A 25722-nucleotide genomic window follows, 5' to 3' on the forward strand; every position below is an offset into this window, starting at 1 on the left:
TTTTATTAAAAATAATAATAATAATAAGGGAGAAATGTGGGATTCACATATAAATCAAGTATAAAAATCAAACGAATAATCATATTTGACCTGATTGTTTATAGTTCATGATGCGTGATCAAAACTGGAAGTTTCTGTGATATGACTGCCCTTGCACTGTTCACCATGTAAGAACTTATTCACTATGTAAGAACTTGTTCACCATGTAAGAACTTGTTTGTTATGCTTTAGAAGATTGGAGACTGTTGAGAATTAGGCTTGGGGTTGATTAATGATTGTGCATTGAGTCCCCTATACAGAATTTTATTGCTGTTAACAACCATCTGATCAATAAATATGAGAGATGTCCTCTCAAAAAAAAAATTGTCCATTGGATTTAGCAATAAGAAGTTGAACTGGTAACCTAGGTGAGAGCAATGTCAAGTGGAATGGTGAGTTATAAACCAGATTACAGTGGTTTGTGAATGAAAGTGGAGATAGCACTGAGTACTTCTCTAAGAAATGTGATTGAAGAAGAAGATGAGGACAAGAACTAGAGAAGATGGTCAAGGGGGCATATTTTAAAATTGAGAATAAATGCCATGGAAGGTATGAATAAATTGTAGATAGGAGCATTAAAGGAAAATATAATCCCAGTGTGAAGGTTAGGGGATGCTGTGGTTCCTAGAAGATTTTTTTTTTTTTTTGGTACTAGACTCTAGATGATGTGTGGGATGGATTTACCTGAGATGATTTCAACAGAGGTTGAGGGAGGATATATATTCCAAGTAAAGGAAACAAACACCACAGAGGGTTGAAGGTGGAAGAATGCTGATAGCTGTATTTGGGGAACAACAAGTAGTCCAGTTTAACCGAACCTTTGGGTTTGTAAAGAAAGTGGTAAGACAAAACATGGTACCTCAGCCTGGTAATGGAGGAACTGAATACATTGCTGTGGAGTTTGATTCTAGGCTTTAAAGTATTTGAAGCTGTTAATGCTGTTTTTGTTTGGGAGTAGTTACAAATTCATAGAAACTGTGCTTTTAGAATTCTGAAGCAGTGTGAACAGTGGATTGAAGGTGGGGGAAGAACTCTTGTATTGAATGGTCTCTATAGCTGCCCTGTCCAGGAAACAGGAGCAGGATCCTCCCATTGTGCTGATGTCATTTTGCTGGCTGGGGAGGGGCCGTGGGGGGATGGGAGTTTGGGGGGATGGGGGTGGAAGTGTGGGGGGATAGGAGTGGGAGTGTGGAGGGCATGGGGGTGGGGTTGGTTGTGGTCTCCTTTGTGTTAACTTAAACAATGCTTCTTAACACCCCTTCTCCCAGTGAAAGAGGACTGGGCTTCGATGCTCTTCTTCCTTACTGCTCTTCACTTCATGGAAAAAGCTGTCCTTGCCCTCTCTCAATACTCAAAGGAAGAAGCAACTATTTACTGTGAATATAAATTCACAGAAGTATGGTGGTGAGACTGTACTTGAAGACAGTCTTCTAGTTTCCCACTGAAATACTGTCTCACCAAAGAAAGTTAACTTGCCCTGCTGCCATAATAGGCAGCAGTCAACAAATGTTGAAAGTACTGCAGAAGAAAAAAAATTTAAGGATTTACACTAATCAAGTCAGTTCTGTTATCTAAGCATTTCCCTGGACTCTAGTCTATATCTTAAAGTTAAATGCTACTTCTGTTAAATTTTGAATGTTAAAGAGTTTGTTAGTTTTGAGTTAGGCATGAGATTCACACATAATGGTCCTATTGTTTTACTTGTAAAGTACGGTATGATTGGTTGTATTCTCATGAAGTGTGGGTTAACAGTTTGAAATTGTTAAGAATAATAGAAAAGTACATATTTAAATAAGTGGATAATGTGGTGGCCAAACTAAGGTAAAGTACATGGTAAAGCTACTTTTATCATACTACTGAGTGAAATTTTCCAAGCTTTCTCTTTTATGAAAAATGGCTTGCTTTTCTCCGATACTTTATGGTGAAATTGTTTGAGCTAATTTATTGTTAACTTCATTTTCTTTTTAGTATCCCTTCATTTGAAATTACTTCATAACCCTCTTACATCTTCCAACTTTGTCTCCTCTTTCCTTTCTGTACATACTGTTTGTGCCCTTTTTCTTATTCCAGTGCAATTCCCTTAATTTTTTTTTTCCGCCAAGCCTAACTTTCCAAAATTGGATATAATGCTTCAATAATCTAAAATAGTAGACAATATACCTACAGGTTTTCTTTCTAGGGTACATTAGACTGATACTTTGCTATTCAGTTTTCCTTCCTAAATAGACCTTGCTTATGCCAATATGATTAATTTATGTTTCTTAGGATAGTTTTGTAATTGGAGAAGATTATCTTGGATTCAGAATGTTTGGTTAAGAATTCTGGAAGGACTGTCTTCCTTTGACTAATAGGAGTTGACTGGAGGGTAATGTTTTCCTGGTTGTTCCTCTAACCTGCAGTATTTGCACTACCTGGTAATCTGTTGGAAACGCAAATTACAGCCTTACCTGATACCTACTGAATAAAAAACTGGCAGTGGAGTCCAATGGTCTTTTAACAAGACAGTCAGGTGATTCTGATGATCCTTTAAGTTTTAGAGCTGTTACTGCAGGACACTAAATAGTAGTATATAAGAGACCTCTTCCTAGATTTTTTTAGGGAACTGGTGTTTGAGACAGTAATTGACTTAGGATCTTTTTTGCTTAATTGGCTGGCAGAGAAAATAAATGCTTTTTGTATTCTTAGGTGCAGATTTTTTACCCTGAGCAAAACTAAAGGGTACTCACAAGGAGTAATTAAAAAATAGCATATAGGAACTTTTATCTTTAAATGTACTTTTCTTTCAGGAGGCAAAACCTTCAACTGAGGACTTGGGAGATAAGAAGGAAGGAGAATACATTAAACTCAAAGTCATTGGACAGGTGAGTTTCATCATTTTTCTCCCTTGACTGGAATGTGTGAATAATTTTGACATACAGGAAAAATTATTTAAATAAGGCAAGTTATTTAAAATGTGTTCTCATTTGCCATATATGCACCTGTTAGAGAGAGGTAGAAGAGGCTGATACTGTTTTTTTAATTGTTCTGCTGGGCAGATTGAAATCACCTTAATTTCTCCAAATAAAACCTTTTTCTTGGTTAGCCTGCTTCAATGGCAGTTTTTAATTTTGATGAATTGTATTTATCTATTTTTACTTTTGTTGCTGTGATTTTGGTGTCATATCTAAGAATTTGTTGCCCGATCCAGGGTCACAAAGATTTAAACGTATAGGTTTTTCTAAGATTTTTATGGTTTTAGCTCTCTTATGATAAGTCTTTGATCATTTTGAGTACTTTCTGTAAGGGTTTGAGGTAGATCCTGACATCTTTCTTTTGCGCACGGCTTTCTATTTCTCCAAGACCTCTGACTGGAAAGTCTGTCCTTTTGTCATTGAATTGCTTGGCATCCTTGTCAAAAAATCAATTGACCATAGATATATTTCTGGGTTCTTGATTTTTTTCCATTGATCTATATGTCTGTCCTGTGCCGTGGACTACCTTTATAAGAATTACTGACTTGTAGGATTTTTTTTTTGAATCTTGATTTTTCGTGTATGTTATATACATTGTGAATGTTTTTCCAATGTCTCTTAACTTTTGTTTATGGTGCCTTTTACCATGTAGACAGTATTTTTTCCCCCATTTAAAAAATTTTGGTATTATTAATATACAGTCACACAAGCAACATTGTGGTTACTAGATTCCCCCCATTATCAAGTCCCCCCCACATACCCCATTACAATCACTGTCCATCAGTGTAGTAAGATTCTCAAGGGTCACTACTTGTCTTCTCTGTGCTGTATTTCCTTCCCTGTGCCTCACCCCCCTATGTTATGTGTGCTAATAGTAATGCCCCTTATTCCCCTTATCCCTCCTTTCCCACCCATCCTCCCCAGACCCTTTCCCTCTGGTAACTGTTAATCCATTCTTGGGTTCTGTGAGTCTGCTGCTGTTTCATTCCTTCAGTTTTTGCTTTGTTCTCATGCTCCACAGATGAGTGAAATCATTTGGTACTTGTCTTTCGCTGCCTGGGTTATTTCACCGAGCATAATACCCTCTAGCTCCATCCATGTTGTTGCAAATGGTAGGATTTGTTTTCTTCTTATGGCTGAATAATATTCCTTTGTGTATATGTACCACATCTTTATCCATTCATCTACTGATGGACATTTAGGTTGCTTCCATTTCTTGACTATTGTAAATAGTGCTGTGATAAACATAAGTGTACATAAGTCTTTTTGAAACTGGGATCCTGCATTCTTAGGGTAAATACCTAGGAGAGGAATTCCTGGGTCAAATGGAATTTCTATTTTTAGTTTTTTGAGGAAACTCCATACTGTTTTCCACAACGGTTGAAGTAGTTTACATTCCCACCAGCAGTGTAGGAGTGTTCCCCTTTCTCTGCCTCCTCGCCAGCATTTGTTGTTCCTAGTCTTTTCTATGTTGGCCATCCTGTTGTGAGGTGATGTCTCATTGTGGTTTTAATTTGCATTTCCCTGATAATTAGCGATGTGGAGCATCTTTTCATGTGCCTGTTAGCCATCTGAATTTCTTCTTTGGAGAAGTGTCTGTTCATATCCTCTGCCCATTTTTTAATTGGGTTATTTTCTTTTTGGGTGTTGAGGTGTATATTTTGGATACTAACCCCTTGTCAGATATGTCATTTATGAATATATTCTCCCATACTGTAGGATGGCTTTTTGTTCTACTGATGGTGTCCTTTGATGGCTTTTTAGAATGATGTAGTCCCATTTGTTCATTTTTTATTTTGTTTCCCTTGCCCATGGAGATGCGTTCAGGAAAAAGTTGCTCATGTTTATATTCAAGAGATTTTTGCCAAGAGATTTATATTCAAGAGATTTAGGAAGAGAAAATATGAAAAAAAATTTTTAATGTTAGCTCTTTAATTCATCTGGTAGTGGTTTTAGTGTATGGTGTGAGGTATGCTTTAGAAGTTTTGTATGCAAGTGCCAAGATTTTTTTCTGATGGTTGCCTGATAGTTTGCCCTACAGTCTGGGTAGAAGAAAAGAATCTGTGGTCCCATAAATCAATTCAGTTGATTAAGGTTCTTACTCATCTTACTCATGTGAAAGAAACCAGACTCTGTGCAGCGACTTTTTATTTATTTATTTATTTTTAAATTAAGGTATCATTGATACAATCTTATGAAGGTTTCACATGAACAACATTGTGGTTTCAACATTCACGCATATTATCAAGTCCCCACACTCACCACATTGTAGTCACTGTCCATCAGCGTAATAAGATTCTACAGAGTCTTTACTCGTCTTCTTCATCCTATATACTGTCTTCCCCATGACCTACCTATATAGTGAGTGCTAATGGTGTTGCCCCTTAATCCCCTTCTCCCTCCCTTCTCACCTACTTACCCCAACCCCTTCCCTTTGGTAACTACTAGTCCCTTCTTGGAGTCTGTGAGTCTGCTGCTGTTTTGTTCCTTCAGTTTCACTTTGTGGTTATACTCCACAAAGTCATTTGGTATTTGTCTTTCTCCACCTGGCTTATTTCACTGAACATTATACCCTCTAGCTCCATCCATGTTCTTGCAAATGGTAGAATTTGTTTTCTTTTTATGGCTGAATAATATTCCATTGTGTATATGTACCACATCTTCTTTTACTGATGGACACTTAGGTTGCTTCCATATCTTGGCTATTGTACATAGTGCCTGTGTGGTGACTTTTTATGGCAGGAATTATTAGTTTCTCAGTCTGTCATTTTATGGTAAATGCCTCTCTTGCATTTGACCACCTTCAGCTGTACGTCAGATGTGGGAGTACTTTTTGTTTTGAGTAGCTTTGGGGGGTTTGTGATAGTTCAGCTTCTTTAATTTTGAAAATAGAATGGACATGCAATTATGAAGAAATGTATTCTTTGACATACATACTTTTACTTATACTGCTAATTTTAACATCCAAGACAGATTATGTTTGTTTCATTAAATTTTTTTTGAAATGGGTATGAAGTGACTTTGAGGATGATTAGTGTGTCTTGATAAACCTGTTAGGAATGCTAAAAAGAACATACGGTTGGAAAATACAGGTTACCAGGTTTATAGTATGTAATATGTTTGTAGTGTCTGTGTAACTAAATGCATTGTTTCAAGCAAAGCAAATAGTTTACACAAAGAGGGGTAATTTTTATTCTTTTATATCCTTAGGATAGCAGTGAAATTCACTTCAAAGTGAAAATGACAACACATCTCAAAAAACTCAAAGAATCATACTGTCAAAGACAGGTTTGTATGTTATAGTATAAAATACAGTGCTTTATATGTCATTTTCTTTGAAGGAATGTTGCAAAAGAAGAGAGTGGTCTTTTATTATTTTCACCAATAGCAATTCAAGGAGAATACTTCTTATAGTCTGTTTAATTGCCTTTTTCCCCTTGTGGCCCATTTCAAGATTTGAATTCATAAGATACATGAAACTAGTTTGAAAAGTAACTGAGTTGTAAAGATAGCTATTGACTGTGTCTATTTTGATGGCTTACCAGTGAATATAACAATAAAGGCAAGTAATTTTTGGTGTTTATTTCTTTATGATAATATGATAATTCACTATGATATTTCTTTATGTCTAACCATGGGTGTTTAGCCATATGTTAAATTTAAGTATTAATATTATTAGTTTATTATCTTTATATATAGTATTACAGATTAATGCTAATTGCATTCTGTATTTTCAACATCAAGGAATTAAAAAAAATCATAAGCCTAATTAATTTATTAATACCAACTCCTCAGATTCTGGCCTTCATGAGCTAGATTATTAGATGAATAACTAATTCCTTTAACCTACCTGGATTCAAATTCAGGCTCCACCATTGTCTGACTGTGGGATCTTAGATAAGTCACGGGCTTTGTTTCCTCTTCATGAGAGTGGGAACGTTACAGTGCCTACCTCATGAAGATAAAGTAAGATGATGTATGTAAAGCACTTCATGGGTTGCCTAAAAAAGTTCAATAAATGATACTCATTATTATTAATAAAATAGATTTTTAAATAAGTATAATTGGAATTAACGTATACAGGTGACAACCAAGATAAATTTTAATAATTGAATTGTATTACATGATATTAACTCAGGTATTGTAGGTTTTCTTTTTTAGAGGGTTTTCTTTTTTTATAGTTTAAATTTGTAATTTACATAAAAATCTCTTTTGCCAGAAGAAAAAGAGATCATCTACATATTAGAATAAATAAAACAATAAATATTTCCATCTGTTTTTATTGTCAATTATTAAACTCAATAAAATCTTATTGGGGCTCAGCTAGTTCACATTTTCAATAATAATTGACTGGATCTAAAATTGAGATGTTCACCAGGGGAAATAAACATATATTAAGTGTACTATGGTAGATACTTAACATACATTGTCATTTAATGGTCACAACAACTCTTAATAAATTAATACAGTGTTTGTATGATCAGAGTATATTTTATAGTCTTTAGAAAAAAGTTTTTATACTTAGTTCACAGTATAAATTTGATAATCTTTTTCTTACATTTACTGATATACAAAGAGTAGGAAACAGTTTATCTGAAGTATAGAACACTTATACAAAAAATTGGTAATATGTAAATATTTATTGAATGATTTTTCTGTTTTGATTTATACTTGATCTTAGCTAAAAGGCTGAGAAGTAAACCATTTTTATTTTACAGACTGGTTTCTATAAATTTGTTTGACTCCAACACAAGATAATGTTTTTTTTTTTAAAAGATCCTATAATTAAAATCAAGGAAAATGCTGCCTTTGTGAGTTATATTTATTTTATTATTTAATATAGCTCTGGAACAAATTTAAAAATCAAATGAAGGATAAGTTTGCATGGTCTTCATTTAGGTATAGTACATACTGGAAGATCACTTTGAGTTTTTTGAGTGTTTTGGGGACAGTATTTAATCACAGTGAAAATTGTAATACATTAGGTATTGAGCAAAACTTTCCAATACTTTTAGACTAAATAAATGACTCTTGATTTGTACTTACTAGTGAAGTTATTTTTCTTTAAGTATCTTTTCCTTATTAGCTATTTTTGTTGAATAAGTAATTAGAGAAATGTATTTTAATACGTTTTGTATTTATATTGCTACTGTGCTGTCACTGTTTATAGTGCTACTGTGTTATCACAGGTTTAATGTAGCTTTTCTGGATAGCTGCTGTGCTTTACCAAATTTCTATGATTTAATCTGTTTAAAACCAGTTTTGCTTGTATAGTTGGAAGCTAGTGAGGTTGCATATTCAATTTTTGATTTTATCTTTTATGTTGGTTTACAGATTTTGAGAGGAAAATATAGAATGGTGGTGAAGATGACAGGCTTAGGAACAGATTTAGCCTTAAATTTTTGACTGACTTGTATGCCCTCTTCATGTCTTAAGATTCCCTAGCTATAAAATAAAGATAAGGAGATAATAGTTACCTTCCAAGTTGTTCCAGGGTGATAAACATTAATGATTATATATGTAAACTGCTTGCTGCAGGGAGAGCTAGCAAATAGGTGGTATTCAATAAATAAATGGGAATTATGATAAAATTAGCTCTCCAGTTTTATGTTCCATGTATTGTGTTGAGCTTTCCTATTTGCTTTTTATGCATCAAAGTTCTTATTAACTCTTCTAAGATGTATGTGTGTGTGTGTGTGTGTGTGTGTATATATATATATATATATATATATATATATGTATGTCTATATATATATATTTTTTTACCTTTTTAGGGAGTTCCAATGAATTCACTCAGGTTTCTCTTTGAAGGTCAGAGAATTGCTGATAATCACACTCCAAAAGAAGTGAGTATAATTTCTTCCCTGAGTCAAGAAAAATTTAAATTCTGCATTGGATGGTTTGGTTCACTGGTGTTAAAATGCCCTTTTCTTGAATATTCTCTGATTTAAGTGGTATTCATTTATCAGAAAGAAAAATCATATTTTGGGTTGAAGTTCCCATATACTGCCTAAAAAAGTACCAATAAAAAGAGAGGTGGGCAGTAGGAATTGAGTACTGAAATTTTCATAAGGCATGTACCATTTCTTTTTGAAGATAAACGGATGTTCCTCCATTTTGGCAGAGTTCTGGTACACTTTCATGGTGATGGTGACCTCTCTGGTTCGATTTTGACTGTTGACCACTTTTGAGAATTAATACAGAAGCTTAGTGTATACTAATCTATTTGGCTCTGTCATCCTGGTTTGTTTTTAATGCCTCTATGTCTTTAATTGCTTTATTGTATGGACAGTTTTCTTTGTGTATTCCCCTGCCCATCGGGGCATCTGAAAGTAATAAAGTGCAAGAGAGAGTGTGTATGTATTTATATTTATACAAATGCTCACCTCCAAGTACAAAATGATATTTCTAATATTTCCGATAGTGAAATAATGTATGGTAATTATTAATTTTTTACTTTGAAAGCATTACAAATTTGAAGAGTTGTTGTCCAACTAATATAAATATTCTCCTGTATAACCTTTTCCCTAAATGCACCAGTTATTAACGTTGTGCTACATTTGCTTTATCATTTACTCTGTATACACACATTAACAATTATTGGTGGATCATAGGAGATTAATTTGCAGATACTGTGTTTCTTTACTCCTAAATATTTTAGTGTTATCTCCTAAGAGCCATAGTTAAATAATCACATTTATGTAGATTTAGCATTTAAGTACTGTTACTGAATATGCAACCTAAATAGATTTTACCATTTGTCCCAATAAGGCCCTTTATAACCTTTTCTTCTTTAAACTTGGGAGCCCATTCAAGATATGCCTTCTGACTAGTTATCATGCTTCTTTAGCTTCCTTTAACCTGGAACAGGTACTCAGTCTTTGTTTTTCATCACACTGACATTTTTTAAAGAGTTCAGGCCAGTTACGTTTGAGAATGTCTTTCAGTTTGGGTTTGTTGGATGTTTCCTCATGATTAGATTCAAATTTGCATTTTGGTAGGAGTAGCACAGACAAGCTGTGTATTTACCTCCAAATAAATTACATCACAACACTCATGAATAATACCCATTTGTCCTGTTCTGGGTAATGTTAACTTTGGTCATTTAATTAATGTTGGTAAGTACTAGGCTTGTACATTGTGAAGATAATTATTTTTCTATATGAAGAAGTAATTTGTGGGGAAATACTTTGAAACTGTGTGAATATTCTTTAAATATTGGCCAGTGGGGGCCCCTACAAGTTGGTATCTGTTATTTTTTATGTGTTTCTATGTACTTAAAAGTTTTTATTTTGAAATAATTTCCAATTTAACAGAAAAGTTGCAAGACTAGTACAACAAATTGTACTCTATTCTGTCTTGAAGGCACTTATTTTTAACATTATGCTGCCTTTGCTTAATTAGTATTTCCCTCCCCCATATATGTGTATGTATACTTACATCACCTGAACCATTTGGGAGTAAGTCGCATACACCATGGCCCTTTACTGCTTAATATTTTGGTATATATTTCATCAGAGCAAGTATATTCTTTTACATAACCACAGTACTTTTAATCAAATTCAGGACACTTAACACTGTCAGAATGCTTTAATCTACAACCTTATTTTGTCATTTGTCCCAATTAAGTCTTATATAACAAATTTTCTCCCCATATTAAGATTCAGTTCAGTATCAGCACATTTTGTTTAGATGTCTCTTTATTCATCATTAATTTGGGACAGTTCCTCAGCCTGTCTTTGTCTTTTATGACATTTATGTTTTTGAAGAATACAGTTATTTTCTAGAAAGTCCCTCAGTTTGGTCCATTTCCTCATGACTAGATTCAGGTTATGTATTTTGGGCTGGAATACCTCATAAATGGTGGTGTGTCTTTATGAGGTGTAATATCTGGAGCACATGAAGCCCCTTATTTGTGGTGGTAATTTTTATCAGTTAAACTGTTTTTTTTTTCTTCACTGTGTAGTTATTTTCCTACTGTAATTGAGTAATTTGTAGGAGCATACATTGAAACTATGTGAATATCCTCTTTCTCATTGGACTTTTCTCTGTAGGCTTAGTATCCACCCACTTTCTTAAGAAGTACTTCCTTACTGTCTAGCACAATAAGAAGTTCCAAACACATCTTGTATTTTTTCTGTCCTAGGTTGGCATAATCTCTGCAACACAGTAAAGATTTTAATGACACCTTCTTCACTATCATTAAGAGACTTTTTTTTCAGAAGAAGAATAGGGCAGTGGGGGAGAGGAGGTATTTAGGGAGTGACCTTCTTGTACTGTTGTTCACTCATCTCTAGTAATGCACTTCTTGAAGCTAATAGCGTCATATTCTCCATAGTTTGAGGCCATGTGATGTCTTCTTGATTTAAAGGTTCCTTGTAATGTTTGGAGTTCTATTACTTGTAGTATTTGCCAGGCTGTATGTGCAATTAAAGTTAATTTTTAACAGCATCTTTAATAGTTGTTTTAGTATTCATATAGGTACTGCAAGATACCCACAACACTAGAGCCAATCTGATCACTTAAAAAAATCCCAAATCCACATGTCTGTTTTATTTTTAGATTTTGTAGCATATTTTAATTTTTACATTTTCTAATTCTGCACAGAAATGTCACCTGTAAAACATACAACTTTTCTCACTAGAGATTCCTGATCTAATATAGACTTTCCTTTAAAATCTTTTCATTTATTTTTGTAATCCATTGTAGTTTAGTGGAAACAATGCTAGTATTTGTTTCCAGTCTGCCTAATATAATGCTTCTCAACCCTGGCTGCACATCACAATTAACAGATTCATGGTCATTTATCCTCACTGAGGGTAATACCTGGGTTTCTGTGTGATAGCATACCTCCTTACATACTCCTTTTTCTTTTTTAAATATGGAATACTAAGTGTTAAAAATAATACATAGTAAAGGAAACTGTCAACAAAATGGAAAGGCAACCTACTGCATAGGATAATATATAACTCAACACCAAACAAACCCAATAATCTGATTAAAAAATGGGCAGAGGATCTGAATAGACATTTTTCCAAAGAAAACATGAAGATATCCATCAGGCACATGAAAAGATGCTCAACATCACTAATCAGAGAAATGCAAATCAAAATCACAACGAGTTATCTCCTCATACCAGAGTGGCTAATATCAACAAGACAAGAAATAACAAGTATTGGTGAGGATGTGGAGAAAAGGGAACCCTCCTACACTACTGGTGCAATTGTAAATTGGTGTAGCCACTATGGAAAACAAATGGAGTTTTCTCAAAAAAACTAAAAATAGAAATACCATATGACCCAGCAATTCCACTTCTGAGAATTTGCCTGAAGAAAACCAAACCACTAATTTGAAAAGTGATGTGCACTCCTGTTTAATTGCAGCAGCATTTACAGTACCCGCAGCATGGAGGCAACTGAAGTGTCCATCAATAAATGAATGGATAAAGAACATGTGGTGCATATATACAAGGGAACGTTAGCCATAAAAAAGAATGAAGTCTTGCCATTTGGGCCATCCACTTGGGGTTTATGCTCAGTGAAGTAAGTCAGACAGAACAACAAATGCCATTTGATTTCACTTATAAGTGAAGTCTATAAAAAACAAAACAAATGAACAAACAAACCAGAAGTGGACTCAGTAGAATCAGAGACCAGAGTAGTGGTTGCCATAGGGGTGAAATAGGCAAAGGGGGAAAAAAGTTAGTGAGAATGTAAAAAAAATTAAAAAATAAAAAACCCAAAAGTAATAAAAAAACAAAGTATATGAAATGAAAAAAAAGATACTCTGAACAATCTCTGCATTTCCATTTCTCAGAGGCAACCATTACATCTTTAAGAAAAAAAATTCCAGAATATTTAGATGCATATAAAACACATTTAAAAAATCCTGGTAATTGTCTATACTTTGCTTAATGTTCTGTAAAAAGCACTTTAAAGGACTCCCTTTTTTTATGTAAGAATTGAGAAGGAATGGGCTGAAAAATCTAGCTTATAATACTTGGAGGTATTGAATAAGACTGGATGTATAGATAACTTTCTGTATTGAGAGTGGTCACTGTCAAAATAATAGTTATATGCCAAGAGGAATTATAAATGACAAAACAAACCACTAACAGGAAATGAATCCTTAAGCAGTATTTTCCTAACTAAAGCTACATATATTTCAATGTGAGATCAGGTTTCTTCAAAGAAACGAGATTCTATCAAGTAATTATATCTAGAAGTAAAATGCTTTTTAGAAAATATGCCACAAACTGAACTACTTAAATACATCTTTCATTAGATATAAAACTCCCTTAAGGCACTTTTCAAAAACACTTGCATTTTATACAGTTAATAAATTGGGAAGTGAAATTGACTCAGCAAAGTAGGATGAATGACTCCATAGACATAGAATCAGAAGGAAAGACATACCTCTATTCAGATTAAAGGAAATAGGATTCTTAATCTTAGAACGGGGTAACTATGGCTTACTCTTGTATTTTCTTAAACTTTAAAACAGTGGTCACATGATTACAGCCAAATAAAAAATAGTGCTTTTATAGTCTTCTAACATAATATTTCTTTACTCTTACAGCTGGGAATGGAGGAAGAAGATGTGATTGAAGTTTATCAGGAACAAACAGGGGGTCATTCAACGGTTTAGATATTGTTTTATTTTTTTTCTTTTCCCGCAATCTTTTTTTATTTTTAAAAATAGTTCTTTTGTAATGTGGTGTTCAAAACTGAATTGAAACTGGCACCCCATCTCTTTAAAACATCTGGTAATTTGAATTCTAGTGCCCATTACTCATTATCATTTGTTTCCATTGTGCTGATCTTTGGTGATCAAACTTCAGCCCCCTTCATATAGCCCTTCCTTTTTAAAAGTTACATGTGTGCACACAAGAGAGGCCACCTTTTCCAGGACTGCATTTTCAGGCTTGTGATAAAAAAGATCAACCAATGTGAGTGTTGATAATGACTTTCCAATTGGCCCTGAAGTTCTAGTATATGACTGCTTCACTCCTGGACTGTGACTTTCAGTGGGAGATGGAAGTTTTTTGGAGAGCTGAACTGTGGAAAAATGACCTTTCCTTAACTTGAAGCTACTTTACAAATCTGAGGGTCTGGACCAAAAGAAGAAGATAGGTTGGGTTGGAGTCAAGATGACTGAGATGGTGAGAGTAATGACTAACTCCAAAGATGGCTCCCCTTGAAGAGAAAGCATTTTAAGATGAAAGAAAAATCTTGCAGAAGATCCCAGAAAAGTTCTAATTTTCATTGCAGTTAATAGTTATTCATGCAGAGGTGTATACAACAGAACACTGCTCTTTTTGATTTGGTTTGTACTTTTTGGCCTGGGATATGGGTTTTAAATGGACATTGTCTGTACCAGCTTCATTAAAATAAACAAAATATTTGTAAAAACCGTACTAATATTCATTTTATTTTTTAATTGTATAGAAGGGAAAAAGAAAATGGCTAAAACAAGGTTTTCTTGCCTAATAATGGAGATTATTATTTGTACATGGAACACATTTTTTCTTCAGTACTGTACAGTGATGATAATGACTTTGAAGCACTGAAAGTTACTGAAGTGCCTTCTAAATTAAGCATTTAATTAAGGCCACAGTACCTTCTTAAATACTCAGTTCTGTTTTTTTTGAAAAAACTTGATATTCCTGTATGCTGCATATATATGATAGAATTACTCAGTCATATTGAATAAATGGGCATGCCAAAAATCCTTAATTGATTTATATTGAAAATTTCAGTTTTTCCTTTAACAGTTTACAAAATGCTCTCTGCTTAGTTAAGGTTTGGTATATTTTGTTTATATTTTCCTTGAATATCTTTATATCTCAAATATTTAAACTTTGTATGAAATTAAAATACCAAATTTGTTCCTATTAGAGGGCTTAACTTTTTATTGTAACTCTTTAATGAACCATAGAATTTAGTATATCAATGCATATACATAATCCAATTTCATGTTATCCCAAATAGAATGTCATCTAATAAAACCTATTTCTAATTTTATAAACTGTTATAGCCTCCCTACTCAAGTCATCTGTTGAAAAATGATTGGCAATTCCTATATCTTACCCTCTAGGTAAACTAGAGCTTTTAAACTTATCACCTGGCATTTATCATTACATTAAATAGTGACTAGGAATTAGGCCCATTTGTAGAAAATCCTCATTGAGTTGCATATTTCCGTCAGGCCTGAGTAACAAACCTGTTAGACTACTTGAACTGTCCAGGATGCATGAATATATAGTTTGGTATCTTAATTTGTTTGCATTTCTGTTTGAAGGCTGTCAGCATTTAGGTCGTGGAGCTTAGCTAATTGTAGTTTATTAGATTCTTCTAAATGCATTGCATTCTGCTATGGTTAACTTAAAATGTGCTTATGTGGTGTAGTGCTAATAAAATAGCCTTTGACAGAAACAATTTAATAGAATATCAGATTTGGAAGGGACCTTGAGTAACAATGTAGCCATTCTACCTAGCGCTTGACTGCAACATCCAAAATTTGTAACAGAAGGGGAAAATAAAGCCAGTAGTGGTAATTTCCCCACAAGGATGTTTTCCTTGAATGTTCTTTCTTCTGTTCTTGGTTGGATTATTTGAGATGCTCCTTTCTCATCTGATTATAATTGAATGGAATGAATGAATAAGTGTGCAAGTAGGGTTGACAAGTTTGAGAAAATGTTTGACATACTTAAATTCACTATGTATGACTGATTTTGGCCATTTTATTTCTGTTTTACATAAAACGAGTTAAAAACAAGCATCAAACCTAAGCAAGTCCAATAACAATACAGAATCAAAATTAAGTTTGACTTTTGATTGCAGAAATGCAGTTCCTGTAGAAAGCAAACATCTTATGCATTAGTGGGAAATTTGAAGGAATCACTTGTGAATACCAAATTTTTTAGCTGCAGACAGTGATACAGAAATCTATGGGAGAATTCAGGTTAAGGTACCGCTAGCTTTAACATCCTTTTATATATCTTGGCTAAAGCTCTTCCATCACCTTTAATGATCATTCTCTAATAGACACTTATTAGATACTGATACTAAAGAGATGCTAAAAGACAAATTATCTAATCAACACTTTTCCCTGATAGAATCAGTGTGATTTTAAAAATGGGGAAATTATGTGAGTGTTTGGATCTTCAAGGTCCAGGAGCAAAACCTCATGATCTGTTCATTTTCAGGGATCTGTTAATCACTTTTTGTGATGATGAACATGTTCTATATCTGTGCTGTCCAATATGGTAGCAAGTAGCTACATGTGGCTATCGAGCACTTAAAAGTGGCTAGTGTGACTGGAGAATTTAATATTTTAAATTTAAATAGTACTTGTGGCTACTTACTGCACAGTGAAGTTCTAGAATCTGTACTTTGAGGATGTGAGAATACCCTCCAAAACAGTTCACTTTGCTCAAATGAACACTCATCAAATGATTGCCTTGTTTTAAATAGACATTAAACTTTAGTGTAATCTTAGGATAAAATGGATGTGGTTTTACCTTGTAAAGAGATTATAATTAATTTTTTATATGTGAATATATGAATTAGCTTCTCTTAGCTAACTCAATTATTTGCATTTCATAATTTCCATTTACCTGCAACTCTTTCAGTCACATTGGCTGAAATGAAATACTTTCGACTCTACTAAGTGTATCTTAGTATCTTACTAACAAGCTGAAATTCAAACTGAAGTTACTGGCCAGTTTTAGGCACCAAAGCTGGATTTTTGTGGTTCTAGAGAACATACAGGAATTTGAGTGAAGAGTTTAATTGGGTTGAACAAAGTACGTGTAGTGGAGTTGGGTGATGGTGATGGAGGACCCAGAGAAGTTATGTGTAGCTTGAGGTGAACCAGATGAAATGGAATTTACTAGGTTCAGAATGGAACATAACAGAAGGAAGTTTCTCTTTTCTGCACCACCTCGCAACTTACTTTAAAATTTTCTTTTATCTTTAAGGTCTGGATATTTGTAGGAACTGGAAATAAGAATAAACCCATGGTCTTGAAATGTTGTGAGTCCACTGCAGTCCACTGGTTTCCTTACGGAGTTCTTGTTGGAAATGAAGACGTTTCTTCAGAGCAGCTTTTTGCCTAAGGAGACAACCCCACCCAAAGTCCCAATAATGATTAAGGATCCTAGAAATCGTCCTTATAAGCTAGTAGAAGAATTTTGGATTTGAATAATCATCAGACTTGGGAATTTAGTGGAAGATCATCATACTCTGTTCATTTAGTAAATTTACCTATGAGGTTTAGAATATTATGGGCCTCCTACTGGAAAAGTAAAAGGAGAGGCATAACTCAGTTATTAAATTTGCATTCCTGGAAGGGACTCCCTTATTTTACAGACAGGGAAACAGGCAGTGAAACCGGCCAGAGAAGTTAAAGTACCTGAGCCAATGTCACACAAGTGAAGACGAAATAAAGCCAGTTGGCATCAAGTTCTAATGCTTGGTGAGGTGAGGCTCTAACCCGTACACAACCCTTTAGTTAACTTGGTTTTCTGCTTTCAGCTGCTTGAACTAGTCTTACAAAATTGCTCAACCTTCCCTCATATGGTTTGCCAGTTTTTGTGGAAAATTAGAACTCCAGTAGCTTGCTTTTTGGTCTCAATACTTACAAACACTGCTGTTGTGATACATGGAATACATAATTTTGTGAACGAATGAAGACTTCTCTATTGATCTGTTTTGTAATTCATGTAACAGCTGAGTAAAGTCCTAGAAAGGAAAAACTCCAGGTGGAAAACCTTGAGATAGTACTGTTTTGGATTCCTTCTCTTTCTCGTCCCCTGAAGAGTATTTATTAGCTTAGTTTTTGCTTGAGTTGTGGAGAATACATTTCAAGGGGTAACTTGTTCATAGTTAAGATTGGAATAACATGGTTTTCTGTTTTGTGCTTCTTTACCTTTCAATTTTGGTCATTCTGAGGGATGACTGTTTGTTGCTTTCACTAAGGAGGGGAAATGCATGATATAGCAACCGTAGAGGACCTAGACTTTATTTTTTTACACTTAAAAACGACATATTCTTTTTTAAATTAAATTTTATTTTTTTATTGAAGTATAGTTGATAGATAATATTATATTGGTTTCAAGTGTAGAACATAGTGATCTGACTGTTATCTGCATTATTAGATGCTCACCCTAACTAGTGTAGTTACTGTCGACATAGAAAGATGTTACAGAATTAATGACTATATTCTCTATGCTGTACTTTCATCCCTGTGACTAATTTATATTGAGGTTTTGCGTCTGTTTATCCCCTTCATCTATTTCAGCCACCTCAATCCCTCCACTGGTAACCACCAGTCACTTAGTGTATATGAGTCTATTCCTGTTTTGTTTGTTTTGTTTTTAGATTACATCTAGGTGAAATTATATTAGAGGACCTAGATTTTAAAGAGTCAGTTGAAACCACATTACTCAAGAGATGATATTATCAGAAAGATGTAATGATCATTACTATTGTAAGAGAATAAAGGGGGGAAATGCTGTTGCCCCCAGATGACAGATTTTTTGCTGTTTCTCCTAACAAGGCCCTCACAAAATCTGGTCTTAGCCTACCGCTTTGGCCTCATCTGGAAGTATTCTTTCTGCCTCCTTCACTTCATTTCAGCCATGCTGACTTTCTTTTCTTCTTCGAACATGCCAGACTCATTCCATTCTTTTGAGCCTTTGCACTCAGTGTTTACCTGCTGGGATATTTTTCTCCCAGATGTTTATGTGACTAACTCCTTGTTGATCGGGTTTCACCTTATAGATCACCTCTTCTGAGAAGTTTTGCCCTAGCCAACTAATTTAAACTAAATCTCCTGCAATCCTATCACATCTTTACATTTTTTCTGTTTAGCATTTCTTGCCAGCTGAAAAAATCTTTATTTAAAAGTTGTCTCCCCACTCTCACCCTAGTGTGGAAATGCCATGGGAGAAGAGACATCTGTCTGACTTACTCCTGAATTCCCAGTGTCCAGGATAGTGTTTGGCACGTAATAGGAACCCAATAAATATTGAGAAAGGCAGTTGAGAATCAGAAGATCTTAGATCTGGTCCTAGCACTGCCCCTAACTCCTTCCCCTCTTTGGGACTCACTTTTCTCATCTGTAAACCCAGATAGCTGAGATAGATGATCTCTAAACTCCCAGCTTCAGTAGAAGTTCTATAAGTCATGAAGGAATTCTGTGACAGCAAAAGAATCTCTAATTTTTGGTTCCTCCATACCATGCATATAGGAAGTGGGAAAACTTTACTTTTCCAAAAGCAGTACAAGGTTAGTACTTGCTCCAGGCAGTCAGCCCTTGCACAGTCCCCCCATGGCAACTGTCCGGTACCTGGCCTGTTCCTGGGCTTGTGTCACGGCTTCCTCCAGAGCCAGCCTTGCTGCTTCCTCTTCCTTTTGCCTTCTCTCCTCTGCTTCCAGCCGAGCCTTCTCTTCGGCTTCCTGTTTCTGTTGCTGGTATTCTAGCCGTTCTTCTTCAGCCATTTCCATCAGGTGTTTTTGTTCTTCTGCTAACTGCTTTTCCAGTTCCTTCTGCCTTTGCTTCTCTGCCTCTGCAGAGTAGAAAAGGAGGTAGGCTCAGCAGGGGTCTCATTATTGGAGAAAACCGTTCTCTGACCCAACTCAAGTCTGTGATTCCCAGGCATCCCCCATAAGATAGTCTGCAGTTTACCTGACAGCTTCCAGACCTGTTTGGGGATTACCTTGGGGTTGATTTACTAATTTAAGAGTCTTTTATCAAGCACCTACTATGTGCAGTGTGCTTGCTGTGCAGTTGAATGAAAACGTTGGGGGAAGTTTTTCTAGAGCCTGGTGTGCTCATGGATGTTATGCAGATGGGTTGGGGAGGGTGTTAGATCAGGGTCTGAAGAAACGTAGTGCTTAACTCAGCTGGACTGACCAGCCTAAAGAGTGACATCTGCTGAAATGCCTTCCTCTTCCTCAGAAATGAGGCTGTAGCGATTCTACACATCACTACCTGAAAGGCTGCCCTGAAGCTCTCCAGATGTTTGACAGTTTCCATTGAGAGGAGCAGGGCTCTGTCTCCAGTTTAGGCAGCTCCTGAGCAATGCTGAAAGGGCAATGGGCAGGACAGGGTCCCAGTTCAGGAGATTACGGAATTGGGAGCAGAACCCAAGAGTTCATTTTTGCAAGTGAGTCTTACTTTGATCTGTCACTATATCTATATCTTCTATCACTATATATTTGGTCTTCTATCACTCACTATTAGCACACATAATCACTTTGAAAAAAATATTGTATACATTTATAGTGCTTCGTACACAAAGGCGTAGGATAAGAATACTCGGGAGAGTCAAGTGAACACCCAGGTGGGATACAAACATTTCTCTCTCAGGAGATGCAGAGAGCTCTAGAATCCTCCTCACCAGCCCGCTCAGCTTCCTCCTGCTGCTTTCTTCTCTGCAGTTCTTGCAGTTTCCTCCGAAACTCCTCCTGTTGCTGCCGGACTCTCTCCTGGGCCGCTTGCAACTGGAGCCACTGTTTTCTCTCTTCCTCCTCCTGCCATTGCCGTTCTTCAAGCCTCTGTTTTCTCAAACTGAGAACACCCACAAGATGGTCAAGGAAATGCAGAAAGCACCAGGGTGTCCTTCTGAGACAAGTCAACAGGCAATGCCCCGGGGGGGGGGGGGGGGGCGCAGGCCATGTGGAGCATCCTATTCAGAGGAGACTCCGTTTTCCCAGGGAGCCTTATTCAAGAGCCGAAGGAAGGCCTGGAACTAGAAACCTCAAAGTCCCAACATATAGCTGTCTGCTCAGACGTAGGGGCTTTAACTTCCCAGAGCTTCATTTTCCATTCTTACATAAAGTGGATTTTAAAACACCTGTCTCACAGGGTGGTTGAGATTAAATGAGTCAAGGCCTATAAAAGGGCATAGGGCAGTGCTGCCATGGTGGCAAGGGGCTTCGCAGCTGCTTGCTGGCCTGAGTCCCAGTGCCCTCTGGAGGAGGCCCCAGGAACCTCCCTCTGGAGTGACCAACATGCTGCATCTGACCCTTGGTCCAGGTTGTTCCCAGGGTAACAGAAGAGAGACACATGAGACATGCTCTTTTACTTAAGGGCATGAATGAGCCTCAAAACCAACTTGGCCCCTAGTGGAGGTCAACCCCTGCCTTTTTCTTCTGCCTCCCTAACATGGCTCTGGCCTCTCTGGCTGCTCAACCCACCGGGTTTCCTCTGCACGGATTCGCTGCTCCAGCTCCAGCTCCTCCTTCATCTTCTCTGCTCTCTCCAGCTGCTCCTGCTGGAGCCGCCTCTGCTCTTCCTGTTCCCTTCTCTTCCTTTCCACTTGCAGCCTTCTCATCTCGGCTCTCTCTGCTCGCAGCCTGTCCTGGGAAGCTTTCTCTTGTTCCCTCTTAGCAAGGAGGGCCTAAGGAATCAGAGTGTTCTTAGTGCAAGGGACAGTGTTTTGTCTTGTCCCAGTAACAAGCTCTCCTCCACCTTACACAATGTGGTCTCTATTCAGAGATGGAATCATTAACTGGTTTCCATACTCTTGACCGTAGCCACATAAACTCTGCTGCCACCAGCTTGGGCTCTAGGACCTGAATGACCAGGATCCAAGTCTTTCTCCTATTTGTTTCTGAATTTGGGGATCACACCTTAATTTCTGTGTTGTCTTCCTCTTGGGGCTGTTAACCAGGATTAATTGAAATAGTGAAAGTGCCACCATAACGTCTGACACATCATCGTCTACAGTTCTTAACCTACACTTCAGAATTTAAAAGCTCCCAAGGAGCTTTTAAAATTTTTGGGGGGACTAGTCCTCACACACACCAATTAAATGAGAATACCTAGATGTGAGACTAGAGGTTTTAAAAAAGTTTTAATAAGCTTCTCGGGTAATTCTAAGGTGAAACCAGGGCTGGGATTTTTACCCAAAGGCAGTTTTTAGGCATAAGTTTTACCAAAGGCAGTTTTAAGCATAAATGTGTCAGGCTCACATTTAATCCTCTGCAAACCTATTTTTCCAATGAAAGATTCTTTCAGTTTTTGTGAAGGGTGTCTTAGCTTGCTTTTTCTCTCTAATGCCTCTTCTGAAGTCAGAAATATGCCCATTAGGGGAACCTGGACTGAAACTTTTCCATGGGAACTCTGGGTATCCAATTTGGGGTGAAACTTCCTTGCTCTTTAGCCTTTGCAGAGGCAGCACAATACCATAGATTGACAATAAATCTAAGAAAAGTTCTGCCCATAGGTTACTATTTTCATCCGCTGCAAAGAACAGAATTCCATCCATAGTCTAGACATTCTGAAATCCTTTTTGGAAGACCAAGGGCTATAAAATAAGTATACAATAATTTAAAACAATGATAAGAGCCCTGATTTTGAAATCAAGAGACCTGAGTTTCTTTGCTCTCCCACTCAAAGGTTGTATCATTTCTGTCAATGGACATTTAACTCCTTCAAGCCTTAGTTTCTAAGTTAGTAAAATACTTGGTTCACAAGTGTGGCTATAAAAATTAAATGAGATTCAGCAGAGTTGTACTATGCACATGTACTTATGTTGAGTTTAGCCATAGTGGTTTAGCTGTGGGTGCATTTGACTCTCTTTTGTTTATTTTTTTTTGTACAACATGACCTCTAAATGCAGTTGAACACCTTCATCTCAGTGGAAGAAATAGTGATTTATTCCAACAGCACAGAAAAAATGGGCTGTGTTGGTCTTATTGAGAGATATATATCTATATGGTATATTCTTTTTGGTTAATTACAGGGATTTTAAAGGGTAATTTTCCTTACACTTACTCAATTTTTCTCTTATGTACAAACAGCCCCCAACTTTTGATGGGGTTCAACTTATGGCTTTTTGACTTTACAAAAAAGTCAGTATTTTAGCATTCAGTAGAAACCATACTTAAATTTTGAATTTTGATCTTTTTCTGGGCTAGTGATTTGCAGTACAACCCTCTCTTGTGATGCTGGGCAGTGGCTGTCAGCTGCAGCTCCCACTCAGCCATGCAGTCAAGAGGGTAAACAACTAACAACCATTCTGTTTTTCACTTTCAGTATAGTATTCAATAAACTACATGAGATAATTCAGCACTTTATTATAAAAGGCTTTGTATTAGATGATTTTGCCCAACTATAGGCTAATGTAAGTGTTCTGAGCAGGTTTAAGGTAGGCTAGGCTAAGCTATAATGTTCAGTAGGTTAGGTGTGTTAACTGCATTTTCAACTTACGGTATTTTCAGTTTATGGTGGTTTTATCAGGATGTGTCCCCACAGTAGTAAGATCTGTACTTGACATTAGAACAAGGCCTCTGGAACACAATGATTCTCACATGCCCAAGCACCTTGTAAAGGCAGATAGATATGTGTGTGTATAAGCTGCCTATGGCCTAGCAGTGTGCCACATAAAAGCAGATTAGAAAAAGAGACATTTCTACAGCCTTTGGGAGGCAAGCAATGCATGAGCTCCAGGCCAAGTCAAGGATATCTGCTCGGCTCTGATGGCCTGAGTCTACCTTTCCCTTAACTGTGAGGCCTGTGCCTCTCACAGTTGGGTGCTATAACAACTTCCTGCTCTTTAAGGGGTGGGCACATGTCCTGACAGTTTGGGAGCCTTACAGAATGCATCATTTCACAGGAGCTTTGCCCCCTGTATCTTTCACCAGGTCTGTCTTCTTAAAGAGTCAGAAGGTACCAAAGTAGAACAAATAAAACTATTAGGTAGTAGAGCTAATAGTTCAGTAACTGCAGTATAATTTGGGGCAGTTTTCCTACCTCTAGGAAAAACCTGTACCAGTGGGGACAGAATCCCTTGGCCAAAGAGAGACTAGTAGGCCTACCTTGGAAGGATCCTCATGGCTTCTCTCTCCAGATTCCATGTTTCCAGTGACAGTAACAGTCTGTGCGGGTGATGATCTTCTGTCTATAGAAACTTGGCTCTCCTGAGCATCATCTTTGGGAGAAAGCCACGGGTCTGAAGGAAAGAAACGTCTGTCTGCAGTGTCTTCTGCTTCCTTAAAGTCAATGACATCAGGCCCACTCAGCTCTGCTGCCGTTTGCAGGTCCCTCTCCTTCTGTGTCCTTTTCCTTTTGGCTTCTGGTTTTTTTTCTTTGGGAATTAGCTCTGATTTCTTTTCAGCCTTTGACTTTCCTGGGGGAGAACAATTGGAGACAGAAGTATAGCTGAGTAAACATGATCTCTGCATCCTTTTCTGTAACTTAAACTTCAGTATGCAACAGAATCACCCGGGGTGTGGATTCTTAAGCCCCACTCCTGCAGTCTGATTCTGTAAGAATTTACGTTTTAACAACCACTTGAAGTGTTTTGGGAAGGGTAGTCCACAGACCACCCTTTGAAAAACTATTTTACCCTATTTGGATCAACCGTAATTCAGCAGTCTTGCCACTAAATTCTGTTTCACTCCGACCTATGGTTGAAGTCAGGACTCTGGATGGAAGGCCTGTAGACACAGCTAGAAAGTCATGCCTCAGGAGGCTGGCTTAAGGTTGCAGCTTTGTAACCTGGCAAAGTTTAACCCTTCCATACTCCAAGGGCTCCTCTCAGTGCACCCCTCAGGGCCACAAATATTTCTTTCCTAGTTTGTCAATCCTACTCAAGTCATGGGCTACAATGATATAAACTCTGCAAGACTTTAAAAAGCAAGCTCAAAAACAGACTGGACCAGAGGACTATCCAAGATCATCCTTTATGACAGCCTTTGATTTGTTTGGAGGGTCTTCTGAATCATGTGGCTGGGAAAGAATGGATGGAGGTTTTAGACTAAAGAAAGTCTTTCAAAGCACAGGAATCTGAATTCTTGTAAGGTGCCACACAGGGAACCAAGAAGAAAAATGGTAACTGGGGTAACCATTCAGAGCTTTTTGTATCCTCCCTTTCCCATATGTTCTCATTGCCCAATTCAGATTAAGATAACAGTTATTAGTTCACAGAAGCAGTAGTAATAGTATGCAGGAATCAAATGATGGGGTCTGACCCTGGGTCCACCACTGTACTGTTTGAGCTGTTCGATTTATACAAGTCACCCAATGTCTCTCAGTCTCCCCCGCTACATGATATAATAACAGTGCTTGCTTTATAGAGATGTGGGGATTTCATGATGTCATATATGCAGAACTCCTAATACTGTGGGTATTCAGCAAATAGGTGCTAGTATTATTATAATTTCCTGTCATGTTGATCATAGGTGTTGACACACCCCTGGTTTCTTCTGCCCCTTACTTTTCAGATATTGATATGAAGTAAGGCTGCAACACCGTCTCAGCTGTGGTAGTCAAGGAGACTCAAAAGAGATAGTTTGTCCCACTGGACCCATGCTGATTCTCTGTGACACCTCCCGGCCCCCATTAGGTGTCTTCCCTTGGGTTGTTCCTGAAGACACACTCCCTCACCAACAGCAGCCTCTGCTCCCCTGCTGACTGTTCCTTCTCTTTTCCCTTTGGGTGCCTTGGACTTGTCTGTCTTGATTCTTTTCTTTCTCTTGGCTTTGTCCATCAACTCCATCTGCTAAAGGTGAAAAGTTAAGGAAAGTGACCATGATACAGTGGCCATGATACATGTAGGACACAAGGGAAAAAACATTGAGGGGAGATTATGTTGGCCAAGACAGAATGATTTATGATGGAATTCATGTGGATTCCAGATAACAAAGAGTGTGGAACTGGTGGGGAGATCCTAAGGTTCAGCCTTTGATTTGAAACTGGTAGGTATAATTTCATAGGA

At 36.9% G+C, this 25722-nt stretch overlaps 2 protein-coding genes across 2 annotated transcripts in view; one reads left to right on the plus strand and one right to left on the minus strand.

The window, feature by feature from the left end:
* The window catches only part of SUMO1 (small ubiquitin like modifier 1), a 42083-nt gene extending 27677 nt beyond the window's left edge, over positions 1 to 14406 (plus strand). Inside the window, exons 3-6 of the mRNA XM_057504319.1 lie at positions 2826 to 2900; positions 6201 to 6278; positions 8765 to 8836; positions 13569 to 14406. Of these exons, the coding sequence (XP_057360302.1) occupies positions 2826 to 2900; positions 6201 to 6278; positions 8765 to 8836; positions 13569 to 13637 (294 nt within the window). The 3' untranslated portion in view covers positions 13638 to 14406. The remainder of the gene's footprint in view (positions 1 to 2825; positions 2901 to 6200; positions 6279 to 8764; positions 8837 to 13568) is intronic.
* Positions 14407 to 14547: 141 nt separating this feature from the next.
* Positions 14548 to 25722, minus strand: part of KIAA2012 (KIAA2012 ortholog) — a 120074-nt gene continuing 108899 nt past the window's right edge. Inside the window, exons 18-23 of the mRNA XM_036927998.2 lie at positions 25392 to 25506; positions 23822 to 24132; positions 21197 to 21399; positions 20398 to 20567; positions 19344 to 19563; positions 14548 to 17105 (exon numbers count right to left, since the gene is read on the minus strand). Coding sequence (XP_036783893.2) covers positions 16967 to 17105; positions 19344 to 19563; positions 20398 to 20567; positions 21197 to 21399; positions 23822 to 24132; positions 25392 to 25506 — 1158 coding nt within the window. The 3' untranslated portion in view covers positions 14548 to 16966. The remainder of the gene's footprint in view (positions 17106 to 19343; positions 19564 to 20397; positions 20568 to 21196; positions 21400 to 23821; positions 24133 to 25391; positions 25507 to 25722) is intronic.

Source organism: Manis pentadactyla, chromosome 6 (genome assembly GCF_030020395.1).
Source record: "Manis pentadactyla isolate mManPen7 chromosome 6, mManPen7.hap1, whole genome shotgun sequence".
Taxonomy (NCBI): domain Eukaryota; kingdom Metazoa; phylum Chordata; class Mammalia; order Pholidota; family Manidae; genus Manis; species Manis pentadactyla.